The sequence below is a fragment of the Sinohyriopsis cumingii genome, chromosome 7 (genome assembly GCF_028554795.1).
Source record: "Sinohyriopsis cumingii isolate HCF-2022 chromosome 7, ASM2855479v2, whole genome shotgun sequence".
Taxonomy (NCBI): Eukaryota; Metazoa; Mollusca; class Bivalvia; order Unionida; family Unionidae; genus Sinohyriopsis; species Sinohyriopsis cumingii.
The window spans coordinates 36,838,111-36,864,670 of record NC_142967.1 but is presented as its reverse complement, the minus strand read 5'-3'; the positions used below and the strand labels follow the sequence as shown (position 1 = coordinate 36,864,670).

At 35.7% G+C, this 26,560-nt stretch overlaps 1 protein-coding gene across 1 annotated transcript; it reads left to right on the top strand.

Annotated features, from left to right (window-relative positions):
• On the top strand, window positions 1-26,560 carry LOC149795024 (pseudouridylate synthase 1 homolog). The gene is made up of 10 exons (XM_089964025.1): window positions 1-41; window positions 4,479-4,582; window positions 6,463-6,546; window positions 8,157-8,230; window positions 12,494-12,587; window positions 15,747-15,817; window positions 18,018-18,085; window positions 20,076-20,176; window positions 24,644-24,671; window positions 26,458-26,560. Exons 2-10 carry the CDS (start codon window positions 4,499-4,501, stop codon window positions 26,538-26,540), a joined length of 687 nt encoding a protein of 228 aa, XP_089820151.1. The 5' UTR covers window positions 1-41; window positions 4,479-4,498; the 3' UTR covers window positions 26,541-26,560.

The window sequence follows — 26,560 nt, the reverse complement described above, 5'->3', positions numbered from 1 at the left end:
CATAATTCCACACCCAACATGTCAGCGTCCGTTACCACATGGTAAATGTGATTGAGAGACTGTATTTATTTCTATATATATGTACAGGAAGTAGTAAAGATTTTGCCTATTTATCATAATCACGTGAAAATTTGCACATTTTGACAGGAGGCTAAATGTTACATTAAGGAAAACTTGACAACAATTCTGAATAATTCCTGTGCAACGTGATGCCGCAAATTTTGCGGTCCAGTATTTCCATAGTCCTACAACGTAAGACACATCACCCGAAATTTTTGTTCTTGGGGGTGATGGTGATGGCACTGAAAAAAAAAACATGTGCTATGTCTTACATTGTAGGACTAATATTTCCTAAGCTGATTCGTGCATAATTGTAGGATGTTAGATAGGAGTTTTCTACTATATAGAAGATCAGCTACTTTGATTATGCTGAGTTGAACTTTGAATCATGAAACTCAATCAAGATTGGCCAGAAGGTACACAGCATACTGTATGTAGTCCCATGAAGACAACATCCACTATTCCAAATTTATATTATAGACTGTTACTTTAATGCATTGGTATTGTCATTGAAACTTAATATGAGAAAACTATATATTATTGGAGTTTGTAATGTTTGGAATTCCTTTATGATTGGGAGCACTCTCAGTGAAACAGAGATAGGATCTTCTCAACACTTCCACATCAGCATCAGATGTGTGGAATTGTTTCAATTTATAACTCATTATCTGTCAATCTGTACAGATTGGGGAGTGATGGACCGTTGTTTTTGTATGGTGGAGAAACCATAATGCAGAGAAGAAACCACATGTAGTGATATCAGAAAAAAGGTGGTGGCTTATTTAAGACATTTTACCTGAATTCCATTTGCAGAGCAGGAACACAGGGCATTAATCTACAGCCTTATGTAGAATAAATGGACTGAGTCTAAATCCAAGTATATGGACCTGGACTAAGTCCGTATATGTTGCTGGGAATTTTTTAAAATGTTGACGATCATTAAATTTTTTCCCTCATGATTTTGTAATATATTCTTGAAAAAACTGAGTCTATATTCTAAGTAGAATTTTTTCCAAAGGGTTAAATGCATCAGGATTAAAATGTTGCTAGTGTTTTAGAATGTTGTTTTATATATAACATTAAAAAATATAATGGATGGCTGGCTGGCTACATGTAGCCAGCTTGGATAGATTAATAGGTACATGTAGTCCTATAATGTAAGACACCTCCCCTGACATTTGTATTTTTGGGTTGCTGTCTTAATGCCTAAATAACTATGTAGCATGTTTTGAGGTCGACTAACATGAGATTGGAAAGTGAAATTTTCCTGAACATCTCACAAACTTGGTAGCCCATATTGATGCTTTTGTACAAATTAAAATCATATTCCTTTAGTCTGACCTTACTTTGAGGTATTTTTTTCGTAACAAATTCAGAATCTTATACAAGCAAAAGGACATCTTTTTGACATACACTTCAGTTGACTGGAATGCAACTGAAGCATGATTGTGATAATTTTAATGCCTGACATTTTCTCCGGGATATCAATAATAGTGTCAGGAATTTTCTTTCTTCTACTTGTACATCATAACAATAAACCCTTGTTGTTCCAACCATTCTGCAGTGTATCTTATCGCAGCCTTAAGCCAGTTAGGTTGTGCCTATTATAGTGATGGGAATCGGTCAGAATTTTTATAATTGATAATCGGTTCCATTAACCAACTGATAATTGATTATAATTGGTTACTAAGACCAAATTTTAAGTTTTGTTTGGTTGATGTTATATGTATGCACAAGAGCTCAAAATCTGAAATAAATTTACTGAAGTAATGTCTTTTAATGGCATGTATACTTTATCCTGGTAACAATATTGCATTTATTTCAATTGTATTATTTTTGTTCCACAACTTTATTAAATGAAAGCAGTATTTCATGGCTCATCAGTCTTATGTAACTATAATACTGTTGTAGTTACCCCAAATCCTTCCATTCATTTATGATATGTCTATAATTTAAAGTATTGAAGGACATGGTTTTCTTTTTTGTCATTATTTCCAACTGAAACAAATCTTCAAAAATTTGTTTAAATTTATTAACTCAACAATTGAAGAGCTTAATCATGTAATCATCACTACATGTTCCTAATTATGAAAGTTTGCACCTATGGAATATGGTATGGTTTTATATTTATAAGTTGTGAAGGAAATAAATAATTCAGATCGACTTCAATGGATTGGAAGCCTTATTTAGATTATCATGTACACAGGAGGATTTTTTACCAACCTTTGCAACTAAAAAGTATTAGCATCCCTTTACACACAGTCGATTATAGAGTTTCACAATCGATTATCTTATTAGTTTGCTCAACAAACTGATGATCGATTATAATTGATAATTGGAACAACACTAGCATATTAATAGATTCACAATGTCCTATAAAGGAAACAATGCCAACTCACACATTGTTTCCTGTCACATCACCATTTAACCTGTCATTCAGGCATGGTCATTGATGAGGCTTTCACTTAGTCCAAGGTGTTAGTTATCTGTTCGAGCATATCTTGGTAAATTGTCTCTCAAAAATGAGTTTAGTTTGAGCTAGACTATCAACTACCACTATCACTCAGCAGAATGACTGAAAGTTTCTTGCTAAAGAACATGTACTCAGGGCCTCAGATGAATATATATAATTCACAACCCTTACTGGCTGCTGGAAGAGTTCACTTTAATTTCTACTGGCCTGGCTTAATACTGTACTGTACATACATGTATTCCTAACATATACACCATACTCACCACCCTCAAAGTGACTTGGGGATTCCTAATGTGTACACCATGCTCAGAACCCTGATGATGACCTGGGGGTTCCTAATATGTGTATCATGCTCAAAACCCTGACAGTGCCCTTGGGGATTCCTAATGTTTGTACCATGCTAGAAACCATGACAGTGTCCTGGTGGATTCCTAATGTGTGTACCATGCTCAAAACCCTGACAGTATCCTGGGGGATTCCTAATATGTGTACCATGGCCAAAACACTGACTGTCACCCAGGGGATTTCTAATGTATGCACTGTGCTCAAAACCGTTACAGGGACCCAGGGGGATTTCTAACAAATGTACCATAATTACAAATTTAACACATGCACCATAATGACAACTCTGGATTGTTGACACATGTACCATACTCACAGTCCTGACAGTTACCCAAGGGATTCCTAACACACACATGATACTCACCACCCTTACAGTGGCCCAGAGGATTACTAACTCATCACTGTGATTGTTATCCAGGGGATTCCTAACATGTAATTTATTCACCACCAAGCAGTGATGTAGAGATTTCTTAAATATGCATCATACTCAATCCCATGGCAGTGATGGGGTGTCTTAATGTAAAATCCATCATATGTACATCAAGCTATGTTTTATGTAGAACCTGTCTTGAAAGACCAATCCTTCTGCCAAAAAAATGTGGTATTAAAACAGGTGGGCTTTTATTACAGGTCATAACATTATATAATTAATCTCACTGCTCAAAGAGAAATTTTTTTAGACACAGGCCCAGGCTGGTGACTTGAATAAACTCACAAGCTTTGACTGAAATAACACAAGCCCAGACTCCAATTTCCTCATGCCCAAAATTTCCCCCTTTTTAATATTTCAGATTTCCTCCTTTTTAAAGCAGAAATCATTTTCATATAGGACAGTGGTGATATGATTTAGATTGCCTTGTGCTATGGCAGATGTGTCAACATGTTCAGAATACATTTTCATGTTTCATTAGCATGATCAAAGGTTTTTCAGGCAAATTAGATTTTTTTTGACAAGCCTGTCAGGCACCTCAGTTAGAAATAGGATGGGCCCAATCTAAAATTAGAGGGGCCCTGGGCCTCAGGCTCTCAGATTTTGTTATCACTGAATCTGTATTTTGAGAACCTGGTCTTACAGCACTGGTCTTTCAAGACAGGTTTTATTGTATAAATTTTGGCTGGAAAATATTTCAAATGCCATTGTAATTGCATTTTTGAAAATATATTTGACCTTGAACCCCCTTAAAAAGGACCCCATGGAATCTAGCCAAAGATGACACTTGTCTTGCAAATCATTGCAACAGATGCAGCTTGTTAACAAAGTTTAGGAAGGGATGTGGCAACAGATAGATGGAGGATATCATAATGTCTTCATTTTGTGTCGAAAATAGTTGTAATGTAATAAACATGAAACCTGTTAGTGTACCCATATGTGTCTGGAAAAGTGCAAGTTTAATAAACCTGAAACCTTTTCACATCTGCATTTTGTGGCCAAACAAAGCATGGGTATAGTAAATTTGTCATCCTCCAACCTTGTAGTAAAATAAATCCCAAGACAAATACATGCATTAGTCAGTGTTTCCTATAACCTTTCTCACCCCATTTAAGATATTTGATATATTTGTTGAAGTGTGACATAAATATCGGATGTCTTATTATGTTTCAGGCTTGTGTTAGTGAGGACTGATGCTTAGACGAGCAATCCAAGGTTTATCCCGACTTGTCAGACTTCCAAAAATGGCATCTGTTGTACAGACAATGGAAGAACAGGTTTGGGAGTTTTTCCCCTTGCATTAGAAAATAAGATACATGCATCACAGATTACGGAGAGAAAAAAATCCATGTTCTCACTGTGGACCTTAATCTTGTCTCATCACTGATCGGATGTAGTGGTCATTGGGGATTGTCCATGTTGTGGCTTAATCCTGTGCCATCACTGATGTAGTGGTCATTGGGGATTGTCCATGTTGTGGCTTAATTCTGTCCCATCACTGATCAGATGTAGTGGTCATTGGGGATTGACCATGCTGTGGCTTAATTCTGTCCCATCACTGATCAGATCTAGTGGTCATTGGGGATTGTCCATGTTGTGGCTTAATTCTGTCCCATCACTGATTGGATGTAGTGATCATTTCAAATTGTCCATGCTGTTGACCTTAATTCTGTCCCATCACTGATCGGATGTAGTGGTCATTGGAGATTGTCCACGCTGTGGCTAAAAGTGGACAGATTAAGTTTTAATGCCCCAGTTAGAAAGTGACAGAAATATAATTATGTAATAATGGATGTCCTCTACATCATGTGGAACTTACCTGTCAGCTCAGCTACAGTGCACAATGCTCTTTTGACTAAGTTGAACACAATGTTGTTTAGTATTCAAAGAATTTCCCACTGAAATGCATTCAGGTATGTGTGTATTGTGAGAGATGAAAAATACATTTCCGAACAAAGAATCCTGAGACTATTGAGGTGAATCACAAAATATACAAAGTTTATTGATAGTAAATTTATTTAGATTCTGCTTTTAAACAAACAAAAGGAAAAAGAAATCACTTGAAGGTATTAGTGGCTTTCTTTCCACTATTAAAATAAAAAATGCAAGAAATGCTTTGATTTATTTTTTCATTCCCCAAGTCACTTTTAAATTCTTTATTTAACATGTTCACACTCAAATAAAATGTACACAGCACTATTCAAAATACAACCTCTTTTTAATACTTGTGACCCAAATATACATGTCCATGCAACACATTTTCTCGGGAACTAGAACTAGCTCTGATGAGAGGAACTCGTACTGGGTATCATCATACACCCCCCTGGTACATACAAGTTCAAATCAAAATGGAGCTGACAATGCAGTCATAATCAGACTCACTTCATGGTCTGGCCAAATAAAAAATATATACTGTATGTCGCTCTGGTTACATTGAGAGAAAAAATTGTAGAAACTTCTTTTTTATTGTTTATGTTTTGTGTCTTGTTTCATTGAGGTGGATTTAAGTGAAGCATAAAATAAACTTCATTCGCATCCAGAATTTGACATCAATTAGTGCTACATCCCTTTTCTCCCAAATTGTTTTTATTCATTTTTCAAATTTGTTCTTTCTTTTCCACCAAAAATTAAGGGTCAGCAGGAATAATAGGGTTGGTTGGTTAATCAGAACTACAGATACTTTATTATTTGGCCTCAGAGTAAATGCTGTGCTCAACTGTGAACATCCCAGACCCAGATGTGTCAGTGCATAGAGTGTCATTATGTAGGGGCGTCAGATTATAAAGCAAATCAATCAGTTTAGACTAGGCAACTTCCAACAGGTGGGAGTCAGATAAAGTGTCTTTTAAGGCCACACACAGTGAGTTGGATCCAACAGCGGGCCATATTTTTGCCCATCCCTGGTTTTTACCCAGGTTTGCATGCACATTATGTGAGTGATAGCTGATATGTGTCAACATTGATGGTTGTTATAATATGAAATACCATAACATAGCAAAAATTGGTGAGGTTAGACTATATAAAGGCAGTTAACCATACAAGTACATTTTAAAATTTGGAGGTTGAAAATATTTTACACACAGTTAATATAGCATATAGATCGGATTTTCATGCATGAATCAATATGTATCTGAAACTGACATGATTGTTTACTCAGACGCTGGAGAAACAAGCTTCAGAAAAGCGGGTTCTTGAAAAGGAGGATGGAGAGGAGGAGGTTGTCAAGAAACAGAAGTTAGAGGTACTGATTTTATTTCTAATAACTCTCAATTCACTGGCAAAAGAATACAAGAAAGCTGCATATAATAAAACAGCACCTTAATACAAGGGTACCCTGCTATAATGCACTTTGTTGTAGCACAGATTTGGTTTATAACATGGTTACATAATGGTTGCCAAATTGTTTTCATAGCAGTTCCATATTCCCTGACACTACTGTAGCCAAACTGACAAACAGACAATTAATTTAGTCAAGTGCCATAAGCCTATATCTTACAGATTGTAACTAATGTTCTTAACATTAATGAGCGTTAAACATTCTTTATTTTTATACTTGTGATACGATATTTATGATTATTGATATTTAATTCACAATACTTTGAGACTTTTGAGTTTTCATTTTGTATTCTAAGGAAATACAATGTTTGTTGATTTTACTTTTAAAAAATTCCACTTTTTTGTGTTATATATTTTAAGACCTAGAGTTGTAATACTATACTGCAGTTCCATGACCATCATAAGTAATGGGCAATACAGGCAACCACCCTGGGTGCCAAGCAGGGGGTGGGGGCATTTTGTTTAGCATGTTACTAATTCTGCATTTTACTTCAGTGCACAGCTTTTTAATTAAAAATATTAATGTTTAGTTTATCATTGTCATGACTATTAATCCAGTTAAAAATTAAACAGTTTGTGGTGTTTTTTTCTGAGAGTGGAGGGCCCGTTTCATCCAGTGTATAGTTGTGATGGACCTGTGGCTGTTCAGTACATGAACATATTATCAGATGTCTGATTTCTGTGTCATTTGGTTGTTTTTGTGCAATAGTGTATTGTTTTTTTTAATAAAATTTTTTAAAATCAGACTAGAATCTGCAGTGAAACTACATTATCGTAATATTTTTGTTATTAATTCCTCACCCCACTCAACTGTGCCTACAGGGATGGAGCAGAATTTTTCTAAGACTGTTTTACACACCTAAAGACTTTTCTGTATGCTTACCAAAGCTTCTGCTTAAATGCTATGATAAGCTGCAATATATCATACATAGATAGACAGGATCATAGGATTCTGGTGTCATTGACTAAACAGCCTGAAGACTTTAGACAAAAAGAAGAAGTAATTAAAAATTGAGACCTGTTTGCTTTCCCTCTTAGTGTATTTTGGTTTTGAAGATTGAGAGCAAACATTTGTATGGGCTAGAATAAAGAAATGGAAAACAAATTTCTGATAAAAAAGTATAAAGTGAACAAACTCTGTAGTTTTCTCAACAGATTTTACTATTTATTAGAGACAAATATTGGTCAGTCCTGAATCAGCACTTGCCATTTTGAGTCAGGCAAGTGAAATTTGCAAGTATATTGTTAATTCATTATTTCCATGCACATTGTTATTGTCCGATTTTGGGTTTAGTTTGGAATCAGGTCTGTTGTATCATATTATGTGGTAGAGGCTTGAGGCTTAGCTTTTAAACCCTGCACATTTTCAGATTATAAAACATGTTTAGTGAGACCGTTCATAACACACATTACTGCGATTCATGTATGGTCAGTAGTAGTTCCAATATTAACATTTATGGATTAATTTTGTGAATGCACGGTCAGATCATCTATTCTCATATTTCATGGCTACAGGGTCGAGTGGACAGGAAGAAGAAAGTAGCCCTCCTTTTTGGTTATTGTGGGAAAGGTTACCATGGGCTGCAAATGTGAGTATGTAACTTGCTGCACACATTCATTAAAGTATATAGTAAATTGCACTTTAATGACAGGTGTACACACAGATTCTTATGGTATTCACAAGTACTCTTGAGGACCTATGTGTACGTACAAATTCTTACAATATACACAAGTACTCTTGAGGGCTTAGGTGTACATACAAATTATTACAATATACACAAGCACTTTTAAGTCCAGTGTTTACGTACAAATTCTTACAATATACACAAGTACTCTTGTGGGCCTATGTGTACAAGTACATACAAATACATACTCTTGTGGGCCTATGTGTACAAGTACATACAAATTCTTACAATATACACAAGCACTCTTGATGGCCTATGTTTACATACAAATTCTTACAATATACACAAGTACTCATGAGGGCCTATGTTTACATACAAATTCTTACAATATACACAAGTACTCTTGAGGGCCTGTGTGTACATACAAATTCTTACAACATACACAAGTACTCTTGAAGGCCTATGTGTACATACAAATTCTTACAATATACACAAGTACTCTTGAAGGCCTATGTGTACATACAAATTCTACCAACATATACAAGTACTCTTGAAGGCCTATGTGTACATACAAATTCTTACAATATACACAAGTACTTGAGGGCCTATGTTTACATACAAATTCTTACAATATACACAAGCACTCTTGAGGGCCTAGGTGTACATACAAATTCTTACAATATACACAAGTACTCTTGAGGGCCTATGTGTACATACAAATTCTTATAATATACACAAGTACTCTTGAGGGCCATTGTTTACGTACAAATTCTTACAATATACACAAGTACTCTTGATGGCCTATGTTTACATACAAATTCTTACAATATACACAAGTACTCTTGATGGCCTATGTGTACAAGTACATACAAATACATACTCTTGTGGGCCTATGTGTACAAGTACATACAGATTCTTACAATATACACAAGCACTCTTGAGGGCCTATGTGTACATACAAATTCTTACAATATACACAAGTATTCTTGATGGCCTAGGTGTACATATAAACTCTTACAACATATACAGGCATTTCCATGTGGTTTGTATAGTAATTGTTAGCTCTGTGGGTTATAGAATGGGAAGGTTTCCGGGATAGTCTGTTGTTTGTCGTGTGACATGTCACTGATATTCCATCAAGTTATTAGGACAAGTTTACTATCACTACTACTCCTAAGCTACATGGGGAATTGCCTTGAACTTGATCTAGTTAATCCTAAATGCCCTGACATGCACTCCCACAGTGGCCATCTTAAAAACTTCTTGTGTAGTCTAATTGATCCTAAATGAAAATGGTATCGCTTGCACATCCAATATGGCTGCCACAGTGGCCATATTAAGAATCTTAATGTTACTCCTCCATCGTATCAAATGGGGTCTTCACTGAAAGACTTATAATGACATCATGTTGGTTATAAATGAAAATGGTATTGATCTGATGTCAAAATTGCTGCCACAGAAAACGTCTTGTGCAGTCTAGTTGATCCTAAATGAAAATTGAATCGCTTGCACATCTCATATTGTTGCCACAAAAGCCAGGGATTGTCCTGGGCTTCGCCAATGTCGCAAATTGCGATTTTTTTTCCTTATTGGCGACAAAAATATCCCATCTGGCGATTTTTTTGGCGACAGACTTTTTGGTTATTTAATTTGTACATACAATCATGGATTTGGACTGGATAAATTAAAAGGGAGAATGAATGGAAGCCACAAACTTGACTAAGCAATGCATTGGAATCAATCTGTTACACAAACGATCCTTTGTTCGTATTGACAACCCCATCTTTACAGTGCATTGTTACATCATAATCTGCTTATGCTGACATCTGGGCTGAGTACTGTATGCTGTGTTACAGTCAATCATGCTACCGAACTATACCTACAACTGACCGACTTCTGAAGACGCGAATAGAACAGATACAATTAATTGAATGGCAAATCCATCTGTTATTTCTTTTTTTTTTCTTTTTTTTTTACATATACCAATACAATAGTTTTGTTGAACCTTCATAGAAAACTGCTAACCTTTGAAGTACCGACTACTGCGTATAACTACAGAACAAATGGAAAAAATCTCAATCACAATTATATCTGTCGCCAGTGCAGCATTTTACTCATTGATCTTTTCCTTTTGCCGTCAATCCTGTGTTACAGCTGCAGAGACTTAAACTCCGCAACAAAAAATAGCAAAAAAAAAACAGTTTTGCATAATTAATAATAATTATTTATTTCTCAAAATACAGAAGTGAAAGAATACCTAAATTGGGTGTGAATTTATGCTTATATATACGGTCCAATATCGCCAGGTGTTGACTCATGTAAGTTTCATTCGTGGGAATGGAGATCCTATTCTGTTTGTCGAGAAAATTTATACAGCATTCAGTGATCATTCTTGGGATTTAGGAAGCAATTCACTACAAGCTTTGTGAAGTTAGCCATAAGGGGGGGCTGCTGAGAGACTACTGGTGTCACCTGTCAGCACTGTAGACAGTGAATGTGGATTCAGTAAGATGAACCTCATAAAAACTGAAATCAGAAATAAACTCTGCATCTCATCTCTCGAAAATTTAATGAGAATCAGCATGTACAGATGTGAAAAATTAGACTTTGAAACTGCATTCAACAAGTGGGCAGCCCTAAAATCGCGACGGATCTTCATGTAACACTTTGTAACATTTTGTTAATGCTTGTTGTAATTAGAGTATTAACTAACCCATCTTTTGTAATTTTCATTGCCTGTTACATTAATAGACTAAATTAACACTTGAAAAAATGTACACTACTTGTTCTGGTGACACTTTTTGAAAATTGGCGACAAAATATTGAGGTTGGCGATTTTTTTGGCGACAGCTTTTTAAAAGCCAGGACCATCCCTGAAAGCCATTCTTGAAAGTCCTGTTATTGCTACTCCTCCTTAGTGGATGTTTTATAAATATGGGGGTTGTACTGAAAGGTTTCTTATGATGTATAATTGGTCCTAAATGAAAATGGTTCTGCTCAGACATCTAGTATGACTGTATTTTGGTCATCTTGAAAATCTTGTTATCACTACTTTTCTTGAATGGTTATGTCTGCATGAGATTTTCACAGGAAGACTTCTTTTGATGTCTAGTTGATTTTAATTGAAGAACGTACCATTCTGACTGCCAGTACGGTTGCAATGTCCATTTTGAAAGTCTTTTTATTTGCTATTTCTCCAAGATGGCTGGTCATATCAACATTGTGATTTTGCCAAAAGATTTCTTATGATGTCTAGTTGGTTCTGAAAGGAAGTAATGCCCATTTGGTATCAAATATAGCCACCATGACAAAAAAAATTGTTATTGTTACTCCTCAGAGATAGAAAGCCATATCACCATGTTTTTTTCACATGAAGACGTGTCAAAATGTCTTGTTGGTCCCAAATAATAAAGGTGCCTATCATACGTCCAGTACGACCACCATGGTGGACATCTTGAAAATCTTGTTATGTCTATGAAAAGTCATTTTGATGCTTGGTTTCAATCAGTATAGTTTGTTCAGTATCTAGTTTGTCTGAAATGAAAATGATGCAAACTGACCAACATGGTGGTCATCTTGAAAATATTTTTATCTCTGCTCCTCCTAAACAGTCATATCAACATGGGGTTTTCACATGTGGTTTTTTTTATATACCTATTTGGTTCTAAAAATGAAAATGGTTCCAATTATATATGCCATGCCAGCCATCATGGAAATCTTGACACGATTCTCCTTGATAGTCGTATTAACATGGGTCCTGAACCATAAGACACCTATTGTTGTCTGCTTGGTTGTAAATGACATTGGTGGTAGTCTATCATAATGGTCACCACAGCAGTTAATTTGAAAAATATTATAATCAGTGAAAATATCAAAAATACTTTCAATACTTAGAAAGAAAGGTACTCTTGATTTTTTGAAGTCATAAAAATCCTCTTGAGAGTAAAATATTTAAAAAAAAACAAAATTATTTATTTGACGATTCATGTGTGTTTCAATTTTTGATGCACTCTTTTTTGACTTCTTTAGAAAATTTAGAGATAATTAATTAAAAATAATTGGAAGATTCTTTTCTTCTAACTTCTTAAGTTCAGTCTCAGTTTGAATGTGAGATGAGAAAATATACCAGTACACCCAAACAAATATTGCAAGAAAGAAAGACATTGAAATACTTGCAAAGTTGTACATTATTTCCACTACTCTGCTGGTAAATCTTTTTCTTTTCAGCAACAAGGATATGCCAACCATAGAGCGTGACATTCTCCAAGCTTTGGTGAAAGCTGAGTGCATTCCTCAAGAGCATGCTGATGACATGTCAAAGGTATTTAAACTATTTTTATACCACTGCCTCTTTAGGGGTGGGGGGATATAGTACTCCTCATACACATTTGTCTGTCCTTCCTTCCATCCATCAGACAATCTTGTTGTCTCAAATAGTCCTGCAGTTTGTTTTTTTTATAGTTGTCATAAAACTTGGTAAATATTATATTCATCACCTTTAGATGCTAAAGTTGGCATATAACTTTGTTGCTGCAAGTCTTGTTAGAGTTATTGCCCTTTTGTCATCCATGTGAATGTAGTACATGACAGAATCTTCTGTACAGAACTAGTCTTTCAGATTTAATTGGATCACCATGACAACTTGAGAGATATCATGATGACCATCAGAAAGATGTATATTGTCAGGAAATCACTGCATTTGAGACAATTAACCATAAAAGCTTATAAGATGATGATGGTCATTTGTCTTGTTGCACACATTTGTAATCACTACTCTCCTGAGCTGTTTTGAGGATTGCCATGAAACTTGACAGACACATTAATCCTAGTTGGTCCTAAATATACTCAGATATTCTCTATAGCCATTCTGAAAATGGTTATCATTATTCCTTCACTGTATCAGCATTGGTGTTTTCACTGAAAGACTTTTTACATTGGTTCTAAAAGAACATGGCCATGATTGTAACCATGTTGAAAATCTTGTTATTGCAAGTCCTTCTAAATGGAAACTCGTACTGAGATGGAGTTTTCACCAAAATACTTTTATAACGTGGTGCTGATTTGACCACTAATACAGCTTTGACAGTTGTCATCTTGAAAATCCTCCTAGATGCCTGGTCATATCACTATGGAGTTTTCCCCAAAAGACTTCTTGTGATACCTAGTGGAACATAAATGAAGATAATGCTGGCTTGACATCCATTATGGCTGCAATTGCTGCTCTCTTGAAAATCAGCAGTCATATCAATATGGGGTTTTCACCAGAAGACATCTCGATGGTTCTAAACTAAAATGGTACCAATCTTACCTCTAATGTGGTCATTATGGTGACCATTTTGAAAATCTAGATATTGCTTCTCCTTCTAGATGACTAGTGGTAGCGACATATGGTCTTCACCAAAAGACTTTTTATAATGTTGGTCCAAAATGAAGATGGTGGTGATCTGATATCCAATGTGGCCACCACAGTAGCCAGCCTGAAAATCTTGTTAACATTACTTTGGAAGGAAGTTTTTTTTCTCCATTAATATGGGCTGACAAACTGCGTTAAAACCTGCTGAAACTAAATGAATTCTAAATGAAAATGATGATGATCTTACATCCAATATGACTGTGGCAGTGGTTACTTTGGAACACTTATTATTGCACAGAAATATCATAGATGGTTCCAGCACTGAGCAGTTGAAAATAAGAACTGGTCTCATCTTGACTTCCTGGAAATTCTCATTGCTTGTTGGAGTGTCAATCCCATTGAGAGATGTCTGTTAATAGAGGTATTGCCCTTTTTGACTTGGAGTCAGATGTAGAGTATGACACAATGTTGTGAGCACAACACAGTTATGAGACAAACACCTTGAAAATTTGCATATGTTATGGTTATCATTTGAAGATGTGAATATCAACAAATCATATCGATTTTGCAAATTTTGAATGAGCTTTCACACTTTATGTCCTACAGCAGAATGTAATAGTATCTTGGGGACACAACTTAATGGGGATTATTTTATGGACAGCTGTGAAAATCTGTACATATTATCGTCCTTCTCTAAAAATGCACATATTGCCAAATCGTTGTGCTCATATGATTTTTTTTAGAGTTATTGCCCTTTTTGTCTTGTGGCTGGATGCAGTGTGTGACAGATTTTTGTAAATGCAGCTGCTCTTGCAGTTTTTAGTTGATTGCTGTGAAGCTTAGTGAAAGCCTGTTCTCAGAAGATATCCATGTTGACCAGTCATTTTACTCACATGTCTGTGCATGTTGACCAGTAATTTTACTCTTGTGCCTTTGCCTGCAGACCAGTAGCTTTACACACATCTAGATTTTGACCAATGATTTTACTTGCTTGCCTATCATTAGAAGATCTACATGTTGACCAGTCCTTTTATTCACATGTCTATGCATGTTGACCAGTAATTATACTCACATGTCTGTGCTTGTTGATAATTCATTTTATTTACTTGCTTATCATCAAAAGATATGCATGTTGACTATTCATTTTACTTACACTATTTTCAGAATAGTTGTTTGCTTTTATCTCTATAGACTCATGGAGTGGAGTTGTGATGTATAGATATAGAATCTGGGGCAGGTGGGGAATGTATTTGTGCAAGCATATTGCTCACCAATCATCAGGTTGGAAAAAATGATAAAAAAGATGCCATTATTCCTAAAATCATGGGACACTGTCATCTATCTAGTTAAAACTGTTCTGCTGGTTTTCAATAACATTTAAAGAAAGGGGATCTTCTCTATCAGCTCAAGGAAAGGACAGATAACAACATTGGTAGGAAAGAGAATCTTCTGTATAATGGTTTCAATGTTTTAAGCAAGTAGCAACAAATTTCAGCCAGTAAAATTAGATTTTGTGGATAGCAATATTTTTATTTTGCAAGCTGATATTTTTGCCAGTATTTAAATTTTGAGGAATTGGGGAAGAGTATCCAAAGATGGGTTATTGCCTGAAAAGGGGATCCTATTGTATCCAAAGATGGGTTATTGCCTGAGAAGGGGATCCTATTGTATCCAAAGATGGGTTATTGCCTGAGAAGGGGATTGTATTGTATCCAAAAATGGGCTATTGCCTGAGAAGGGGATTCTTTTGTATCCAAAGTTAGGTTATTGCCTGAGAAGGGGATTCTATTGTATCCAAAGACGGTTTATTGCCTGAGATGGGGATTCTATTGTATCCAAAGATGGGTTATTGCCTGAGAAGGGGATTGTATTGTATCCAAAACTGGGCTATTGCCTGAGATGGGGATTCTGTTGTATCCAAAGATAGGTTATTGCCTGAGAAGGGGATTCTATTGTATCCAAAGATGGTTTATTGCCTGAGATGGGGATTCTATTGTATCCAAAGATGGGTTGTTGCCTGAGATGGGGATCCAAATGTTTTCACAGATTTGTTATTGTCTGCTTTTTCAGTAGGTGGTCTCTAATGAATACAGGAGCATTTTTTAATAGGAAATATTTTTTATACAGATGTCATTCCAGCGAGCCTCAAGGACAGATAAAGGGGTGTCAGCAGCTGGTCAGGTCATCTCACTCAAGATAAGTTTCTAATTATCAGTTCTTGCAAATCTGTTGAACAAAATTCTTGTCAATAAGTATTTTCAGCACATTAGTTTATAGTTTATCTTGCATAACAATTTTACAACAGTAAAGATAATGTGACCAGGGCCTTAAATGGCTGAGTGATCAGAAGTGCTTGCCTTTACTGCTCACTGTCAACTCATCTCTGTCCACATGTGATTGAGTCTCAGGTTCTGCCATGTGGGTATGTGACAAAGCTTGCACATAGTTTTCCATGGCTTTCTGGTTTTTACTGGGATTTTCTCATGTTCTTCCTGCACCAATTATACTGGCAACCATGTAAAGCATTATGTATGCTGGAAAATGGCATTAAACCCACAGCAGCTACAGTGACAACAACATTAAAGTGACCTGCTGATTGACAGTTACATTCAATAATAAAGCATTTTGCATACATTGTGCATGCTCAGTATTGATAAAATAATTGTCAGTACCAATATTGATGTATTTAAATGCACCGTTGTTTTGGTAATCCACGCTGATAGTGACAGGGTGTGTGTGTGATTTGGATTTTTAAGGTAGTTTTTAAAAAAAATTCATATCACTAGTGTCTGTAGTGTGGCAGTTTATACTGATGTCTAGCATTGGGGCATCATGCTGTAGACATGTAGCATCATGTCCCACCCAGTCCCATTATCTTGACACCAGGCCACCCAGCCCTAACACTAACCTCTTAATGCTGAGCACCTAGCAAGGCAACTGCTAGTACCATTTTTATAAGTCATTGGTATGACTTGGCTGGGGTTTGAACCCATGACCTCCTGCATCTGAGGCAGATGCTCTGCCACTTAGGCCACTGCAGCAGTCAAATAGTGGCATGTCTAATTTGATTGTTTAGATATCTGCCAAGTAGTAAATCTTTTCAATAGAGACATATGTTTGTAATTCTTTTCAGTTGAAGTCTGCCTTCATAAATGCATACCCTGCAAAGTAGGGCTGTTGTACACATGTAAACATCATTCCTTATTTGTCACATCTACATGTACAAAAGAAATCAATATTCTGTTTAAACAAAATTTGACCTATGATGTGAAAAATGTTTGGAGTGCTGATAACATCAAAATGGCTGACAAAAACAAATGCAGATTGAAGTTTTAAAGTATTTTACAGCGATTGGAAGAGAAAATTTTAATGCATTTTTTGTGCAGTGATTTAAGTTTACATTGGTGGTAGTACTGGCATGATGACAAAAGAGTTAGCTAACTCAGGTTACTGACACAAGTTTTTAAGACATTAAAGACTTAAAGGAAACTAAAAATTATAGCAAGAACACTAGTTTAGAACACTGTTCCAGAAAATGAAACTCACAGAAACAAATCAAGAACTAATATGTAATGAGTTATATTTGTGCTAGATTGTGGGCATTTGGCATGGAAAATTAAATAAATGCACAGTAGTTGCCCTTAAATTGCATCCTTTTTGCAGACATGGAAAATCTTCAAGGGAAGTAATAGGTAAATTACAACAAAGGGGAATAATTTGTAACACTGGCCTCAAAAAAATTTAATAGAAAAGAATCTGAAAATAATATGCAACACATTATATTTGTACTGATTGTGGACATCACTCTTAAAACATGAAATAAAAAGCAATGAAACATGTAGTTGTAAAAATGGCTTTAGAATAGTTTTTAAATTTTTTATATACTTTTGATTGTCCAGAACAGTTTTGTTTTAGGCAGTAAAGAATTTGTATTTCTATTTTATCATGAATGTATAATCTTGAAAAGCAGATGAGCTTTTAGATCCAATTAACACTATTAACGAACACTGTTTATTCATTGTAAATTGTCAGTTACTTTGGCCATGTACAGTGCTTTGTCTATCAACAGCAAATCTCTCATGAAAATGTCCCATCCCCTCAACAGTTTTCTAGAAATTTGGCATGTATCAAGTGCCGTAGGTTTTTTGTCAATGAATTTGTATGTTATGTTGCTTAAATAGAAAATTATTAAGGGCAATAAGACATCTATTAAATTGGCATCAATAATTTACAGAATTTATAAGTGCTAACTTCTGATATTTTAGGTATAATGAGCTTTGTCAAGACTGTTTCCATGTTTGATGCAAGTTAATACAGCAAAGATTTTTATTTACTGGCATTTCCATATATCCCTTGTTTAATGTATCTTTAATGTATCTTTGCCTTCTCGTTACACATGTTGCTGCACCATGAAAACGTGATACAGAAGATAAATGACAACCTGCCCAAGTCCATCAAAGTGTTTGGTAAGGACCATTTCATGACCTATTTTCCACTCTGTTGACACATGGATACTTGTAACAGATGCTGAATTTTGTTTATAATGCACCAAGGTGTATCCAGTTTTGCCTGTTTATAATGTATCGGGGTGTATCCAGTTTTGCTGTGTATAATGTATCGGGGTGTACCTAGTTATGACAGGGCATAATGTACCGGGGTGTACCCAGTTATGCCAGGACATAATGCACAAGCAGATCAGGGTCTATACTGTTTAGTTTTAAAGGAGTATAGTAGACCCTCAACTGCCTTCCCATTATATGCAAGTAGACCTTGGTTACAATGTAAATACGTTCATGCTATACACAGGTAACAATTGATTTGGAGAACTTTGGTGGCTAAGGTGTTGGACTCCTGACCAGAATGATATGAGACTAGTTCATTTCCCAAAATTGTTTACACACATCAATTATGCACTAAAATAAAGGAATTAAATAAGAGTATAACCAGTGAGAAAAATGGTGGAATTTCTTTTTTTTTTAAATCTAACCCAATAGAGCACCATCTAAATGCCAGTCCATGCAGACTGGTTACCAGTTAGTATAGATATACCATTTTCATTTGCTAAAGAAACCATTCTAAGATGCTGCTGTAGATATGTCGTAATGTTATTTGTGATGTCATGATGTGATAATTTTTGTGTGTGTTATTTCTGATATGAAAATTACATTCCCATTATAAATTTCTAATTACATTTGAATTGTTAAGTGTTATATGTTTACAAATTCATGACTTTTATTATAAAATATTTTTTGCGTGTTTTCTTGACACAACCAGATCTCAGTGTTATTTTCCTGGCATATAATGCTGTGGATGTGTTCATGTTGCCACATTTGTTCAAAATGTATGTGTATCCGTTCAGTCATGCCTTCTGGTCACAGCAGAAACCCCAGAGTTATTCCAAATGTATGTGTATCCCTTCAGTCATGTCTTCTGGTCACAGCAGAAAACCCAGAGTTATTCCAAATGGGATACTTTGTAGTGGAGTTGATTTGTTTGGATCAGCTCTAATTTTCTATCAAAACTGTCTTGTATGTTGATTATTTCTTGCCTGCAAATGTTATTGAGACAGAGGAGTCATTTGTTAACATTATTAGTGTCATTGACTTCATACTAGATACATATATTTGTCTTGCCATGGTGTGTGATGCTTTACTCATGATAATGCATTCTGTAAAATTTGTTTACACATGCAGTAAGTGGAACCTGTCGTTAATTTGATCATGTGTTGAAATGTTATTTACCAAACTGCATTTAGGTGGAGCTGTTTGACTTTGAAATAAACAAAAGAAACTATCCATTTTGGTGGGCAATATTTTGACTGAAATAAAAAAAAACAGAACTATACAAAAATGCGTTAAGCTGTCGAGCTATTGGACTGAAATAAACAAAAGAACTGTACCAAACTACATTATGGTTGAGAGCTATTTGACTGAAATAAATACTATATGAAACTATAATAAGAAGGGGAGATATTTGTGAAATAAACAAAAGAACTATACCAAAGTGCATGAAGGTGGGGTGCTATTTGACTGAAATAAGCAATAAAACCTTACAAAAGCAACAGACTATTTGTTATACTTGAATAGGACATAAAAACAATAGCTCATGGGATTTTTATTTGCAGGTGGATTAATTATGTGGTAAACATGGAAACATTAAGGCAGGACTGATTACAACATTGGCATGTCTTTTGTGTTATGGTTGACATTTTAACAACTATTAGTTATCATCCTTTCAAAGTATGGGGACAATACTTTTTTTGTCAGGTGATTTGTATGCTTTTTAGTGAATGTGGAATGGGCATATATCATTACCATTTTCTGTTTGCCCATGCATCTGTCTGTCTGGTTAAATTATGCCACATGGCGTGTATGAAGGGGCATTCTTCATCCTTGGACACATTTTCCATTTGATAAATACAATTTTTTCTACAGTTTTGTGATGATGCATTTACAGGACATAAAAGAACTACCAAGGGATTTAACAGCAAAAATCACTGCTCTTCTCGGACTTACCTTTATCTGACTCCAAGCTATGCTTTTGCACCAGTTGAGAAGGTAAGTTATCATACAGTGAAGCCTATCTATGCAGGTAAGTTAGACCTGGGCAAGGTTTACAGTGAAGCCTATCTGTGCAGGTAAGTTAGACATGGGCAAGGTCTACAGTGAAGCCTATCTATGCAGGTAAGTTAGACCTGGGCAAGGTTTACAGTGAAGCCTATCTATGCAGGTAAGTTAGACCAGGGCAAGGTCTACAGTGATGCCTGTCTATACAGGTAAGTTAGACCAGGACAAGGTCTACAGTGAAGCCTATCTATGCAGGTAAGTTAGACATGGGCAAGGTCTACAGTGAAGCCTATCTATGCAGGTAAGTTAGACCAGGACAAGGTCTACAGTGAAGCCTATTTATGCAGGTAAGTTAGACCTGGGCAAGGTCTACAGTGAAGCCTATCTATGCAGGTAATTTCAACATGGGCAAGGTCTACAGTGATGCCTATCTATACAGGTAAGTTAGACCTGGGCAAGGTCTACAGTGAAGCCTATCTATGCAGGTAAGTTAGACCTGGGCAAGGTCTACAGTGAAGCCTATCTATGCAGGTAAGTTAGACCAGGGCAAGGTCTACAGTAAAGACTATCTATGCAGGTAAGTTAGACCTGGGCAAGGTCTACAGTGAAGCCAGTCTATGAAGAATAATTAAGGACGGATAAATACTGGTATAGATTTAAAGTTCTTAATATGGAGGTATCCAACAGGCTAATTTCTTTCAATGGCTTTAACTTTTTTGTAGTGAAATAATTCCTAATACCAGCCCCTCTTTAACTGTAGACTGGTCACATATTTTGGTTCGCTGTGGCTTTTCTAATACTTGTATGAAACCTTTTCAACCTGGCCACCTTGATAAATCAGCCTCATGTTTAGTGTAGATATTTTTTTGGTGTAAGGGAGTTTTACTGCATTAGAACAAAAGTTTCTTTGATGAATACATTTTTTCCTCTTTAAGTTGCATTACCTTTTTAATTGGACATAGCTTTGGGCAAGATCTGTACAGATAATCTGAAAGCATGAGAAAAGGAATATCATCAAAAGTTGGTTTCCATTTGCATATCTACATTTGTGCACAAGTTTTTGAAATCTTCACTTTTTTTATAAAGCAACTTATTTGACGTCAGACCCTTATTACTCATTTTCATGCATTGAAGATAAGCATTTGTAGACAACAAAAGTCCTGTCAAGAGCTGTTTGCATTCACAAACCAAACATAATACTTGAAAGAGAGTTGCTTTGTATCATTTGCATTTTCATGATTTAGTCTTCACAAGATGGTTTAGTGTAACCAGATTGTGTAGTGTATCCTTAGTCTTCACCAGATAGGTTAGTGTAACCAGATTGTGTATTGTAACCAGATTGTGTGTAGTGTATCCTTAGTCTTCACTAGATAGGTTAGTGTAATCAGATTGTGTAGTGTATCCTTAGTCTTCACCAGATGGTTTAGTGTAACCAGATTGTGTAGTGTAACCAGATTATGTATTGTATCCTTAGTCTTCACCAGATGGTTTAGTGTAACCAGATTGTGTAGTGTATCCTTAGTCTCCACCAGATGGTTTAGTGTAACCAGATTGTGTATTGTAACCTGATTGTGTAGTGTATCCTTAGTCTTCACGAGATGGTTTAGTGTAACCAGATTATGTAGTGTAACCAGATTGTGTAGTGTATCCTTAGTCTTCACCAGATGGTTTAGTGTAACCAGCTTGTGTATTGTAACCTGATTGTGTAGTGTATCCTTAGTCTTCACCAGATGGTTTAGTGTAACCAGATTGTGTAGTGTATCCTTAGTCTTCACCAGATGGTTTAGTGTAACCAGATTGTGTAGTGTATCCTTAGTCTTCACCAGATGGTTTAGTGTAACCAGATTGTGTATTGTAACCTGATTGTGTAGTGTATCCTTAGTCTTCACCAGATGGTTTAGTGTAACCAGATTGTGTACTGTAACCTGATTGTGTAGTGTATCTTTAGTCTTCACCAGATGGTTTAGTGTAACCAGATTGTGTATTGTAACCTGATTGTGTAGTGTATCCTTAGTCTTCACCAGATGGTTTAGTGTAACCAGATTGTGTAGTGTATCCTTAGTCTTCACCAGATGGTTTAGTGTAACCAGATTGTGTATTGTAACCTGATTGTGTAGTGTATCTTTAGTCTTCACCAGATGGTTTAGTGTAACCAGATTGTGTATTGTAACCTGATTGTGTAGTGTATCTTTAGTCTTCACCAGATGGTTTAGTGTAACCAGATTGTGTAGTGTATCCTTAGTCTCCACCAGATGGTTTAGTGTAACCAGATTGTGTATTGTAACCTGATTGTGTAGTGTATCCTTAGTCTTCACCAGATGGTTTAGTGTAACCAGATTGTGTATTGTAACCTGATTGTGTAGTGTATCCTTAGTCTTCACCAGATAGTTTAGTGAACCAGATTGTGTATTGTAACCTGATTGTGTAGTGTATCCTTAGTCTTCACCAGATGGTTTAGTGTAACCAGATTGTGTAGTGTATCCTTAGTCTTCACCAGATGATTTAGTGTAACCAGATTGTGTAGTGTATCCTTAGTCTTCACCAGACGGTTTAGTGTAACCAGATTGTGTAGTGTATCCTTAGTCTTCACCAGATGGTTTAGTGTAACCAGATTGTGTATTGTAACCTGATTGTGTAGTGTATCCTTAGTCTTCACCAGATGGTTTAGTGTAACCAGATTGTGTACTGTAACCTGATTGTGTAGTGTATCTTTAGTCTTCACCAGATGGTTTAGTGTAACCAGATTGTGTATTGTAACCTGATTGTGTAGTGTATCCTTAGTCTTCACCAGATGGTTTAGTGTAACCAGATTGTGTATTGTAACCTGATTGTGTAGTGTATCCTTAGTCTTCACCAGATAGTTTAGTGTAACCAGATTGTGTATTGTAACCTGATTGTGTAGTGTATCCTTAGTCTTCACGAGATGGTTTAGTGTAACCAGATTGTGTAGTGTATCCTTAGTCTTCACCAGATGATTTAGTGTAACCAGATTGTGTAGTGTATCCTTAGTCTTCACCAGACGGTTTAGTGTAACCAGATTGTGTAGTGTATCCTTAGTCTTCACCAGATGGTTTAGTGTAACCAGATTGTGTAGTGTATCCTTAGTCTTCACCAGATGGTTTAGTGTAACCAGATTGTGTATTATAACCAGATTGTGTAGTGTATCCATAGTCTTCACCAGATGGTTTAGTGTAACCAGATTGTGTAGTGTATCCTTAGTCTTCACCAGATGGTTTAGTGTAACCAGATTGTGTATTGTAACCTGATTGTGTAGTGTATCCTTAGTCTTCACCAGATGGTTTAGTGTAACCAGATTGTGTATTATAACCAGATTGTGTAGTTTATCCTTAGTCTTCACCAGATGGTTTAGTGTAAACAGATTGTGTAGTTTATCCTTAGTCTTCACCAGATGGTTTAGTGTAACCAGATTGTGTAGTGTATCCTTAGTCTTCACCAGACAGTTTAGTGTAACCAGATTGTGTAGTGTATCCTTAGTCTTCACCTGATGGTTTAGTGTAACCAGATTGTGTATTATAACCAGATTGTGTAGTGTATCCTTAGTCTTCACCAGATGGTTTAGTGTAACCAGATTGTGTAGTGTATCCTTAGTCTTCACCAGATGGTTTAGTGTAACCAGATTGTGTATTGTAACCAGATTGTGTGTAGTGTAGCCTTAGTCTTCACCAGATAGGTTAGTGTAACCAGATTGTGTAGTGTATCCTTAGTCTTCACCAGATGGTTTAGTGTAACCAGATTGTGCAGTGTAACCAGATTGTGTAGTGTATCCTTAGCCTTCACCAGATGGTTTAGTGTAACCAGATTATGTATTGTAACCTTATGTAATTTTACATTAATTTATCTATTTATTTACATCTATTTTTGAAGTAATATTGGAATCTTGTTTATTTTCGTAATTTTCAAGCAAATATTACACATATTAAATGGATGTTCTGTTCAGGGAAATATTACACATATTAAATGGCTGTTCTGTTCAGAGAAATATTACACATATTAAATGGCTGTTCTGTTCAGGGAAATATTACACATATTAAATGGCTGTTCTGTTGAGGGAAATATTACACATATTAAATGGCTGTTCTGTTCAGGGAAATATTAAACGTATTAAATGGCTGTTCTGTTGAGGGAAATATTACACATATTAAATGGCTGTTCTGTTGAGGGAAATATTACACATATTAAATGGCTGTTCTGTTGAGGGAAATATTACACATATTAAATGGCTGTTCTGTTGAGGGAAATATTACACATATTAAATGGCTACATTTTATTTAGGGTAATATTACACCTACACATTCAGGGACATTTTTACACACACACATTAAATGACTGAATTTGGTTATTAGAGTAAGAGTATGATTTTCTGTAAACTTTTAATTTTTTTCTCATCATTGTAAGTCATTTACTTTCCTCTCATGGGATTATTTTCCTCATTTGCAGTTCCTAACGGATGAGTACAGGACTACACGTAAGTATAGATAGATTTCCTCCATTTTGAGTGCACATGCTTGATAGACAAATTCACTGCAAACCATTCCTATTACAGTTTTATTAATCTGTCCAAGCGTCTGCCTCAGATACAAGAGGTCCCAGGTTCAAACCCCAACCGAGTCATAGTAATGATTTTTAAAAATGGTACTAACAGCTGCCTTGCTAGATGCTCAGCATTAAGAGGTTAGTGTTAGGACTGGTCGGCTTGGTGTCAGAATAATGTGACTGGGTGGGACATGATGCCTCAGTGCTAGACATCACCGTAAACTGCCAAACTGCAGACATTGTAGTGATATGACTGAAAAATTGTTAAAGCTACGTTTAAAATCCAAATCACACACACAATCTGTCTGTTGGATAAACTGATGATGTATTTATATGCATCCTAAACACATCTATCTTTGAATTTTTAAGCACAGACCAGCATTTTTAAAATTGGCTGGTAGTATACAAAAATGAAATTTGTTGGTCATGCTTGTATGCAGATGTAACTGACCTGATTAGATTTTCATGCCATTATACAGGGCCAGAAAATTATGTTGGCCCAGTGTCTGGGACTGGTCTATTTTGGTCACAGACCTGTCATAGATCATCAGCACCAGCCTGTTGGACTGTAATACTTCCTAACTGTTCCTATAAATTGAATGCAACATGGTATTAACTCTTTAAAGCATCCTATAAAAAGTCATGTTAGTGCATTGATGCAAGCAGAAGTCATTTGTCTGATATTATAGGACTGGTTTTATAACATCACTAAAAACTGGCAAATTTCCAAACAATATGTAGCACACCAGTCTATGCTTGAGCTTTGCCAATCAGATATTGGCTTTCCTCAACCTCGCCCACAACAAAACATTTAATCTGTGGGGTTACCAATTGTTTAATTTATCAGCAGGTCAAAATCAAGCACAGGGAATTTATCCTCAACAGCCAATGCAGTACCTGTTGCACTACTGGATGGCAAATGTTTCAGGTCCAAAAGCATACTGACTGTGATAAAAACAGAGGTCTGCATATCTGTTTTCTTTCTATGAGAAAATGTGTTAATCACTTGATATTATACATTTTTGGAAGTAAAACATTTTGCTGCAAAGGTTTTTGATTTTAGTTATATAATAATAAAGAAAAAAGTGAATGCAGAGCAGATTTGTGAAAATCAAGAATCATGGTATGTTGAAATATATCATTTTCTGACATTTATGGTAACTGAATAAATAAATAAATAAATACTGAATATAAATAAATGTATGCATTGATTAATAAAGTAAGATTTCCGAAGTTTTAGTTTGCATTTTGTTCAATTTTCCATTGTTTTGCTTATGTTCTATGCACTGTAGTAAATATTTGCATCTCAGATATAGTTGCTGAACTAGTGTTTAGTTTATACAGACCTTGGTAGTGTATTTTTCTACTCATCCTAGACCAGTACTTGGGTTATGCAAACTTTGACAGTGCAGGATTCTACTGTGTCAGTCCTGACAAGTGCTTGGCTTATATGGATCTGTACAGTGAAGGATTCTACAGTTCCTAGATGAATGAGTCAGAAACCAAAGTTTCCCACCCTGCATTAAAGCAGTTTTTCAGGTTTTTGTAAGTTTTTGAACTTAGACTGTTTTGGTCTGCAGTAGAAGCATACTTGTTTTCCAAACATAATTCTAATACCACTTTTTGATTTTCATTGGGGTTTGTGTGTTTTACAAACAAATCTACTTTGCCATTATGTCCCAGGAATTCTATCAACTAACCTTTTTTTTTTTCTTTAGCCGAGATCCTCAACAGAGTGAATGAGATTTTGAAGCTGTTCAAAGGCACACATAATTTCCACAACTTCACTTCTGGCGTGTAAGTCTATACATTTCTCCTTTT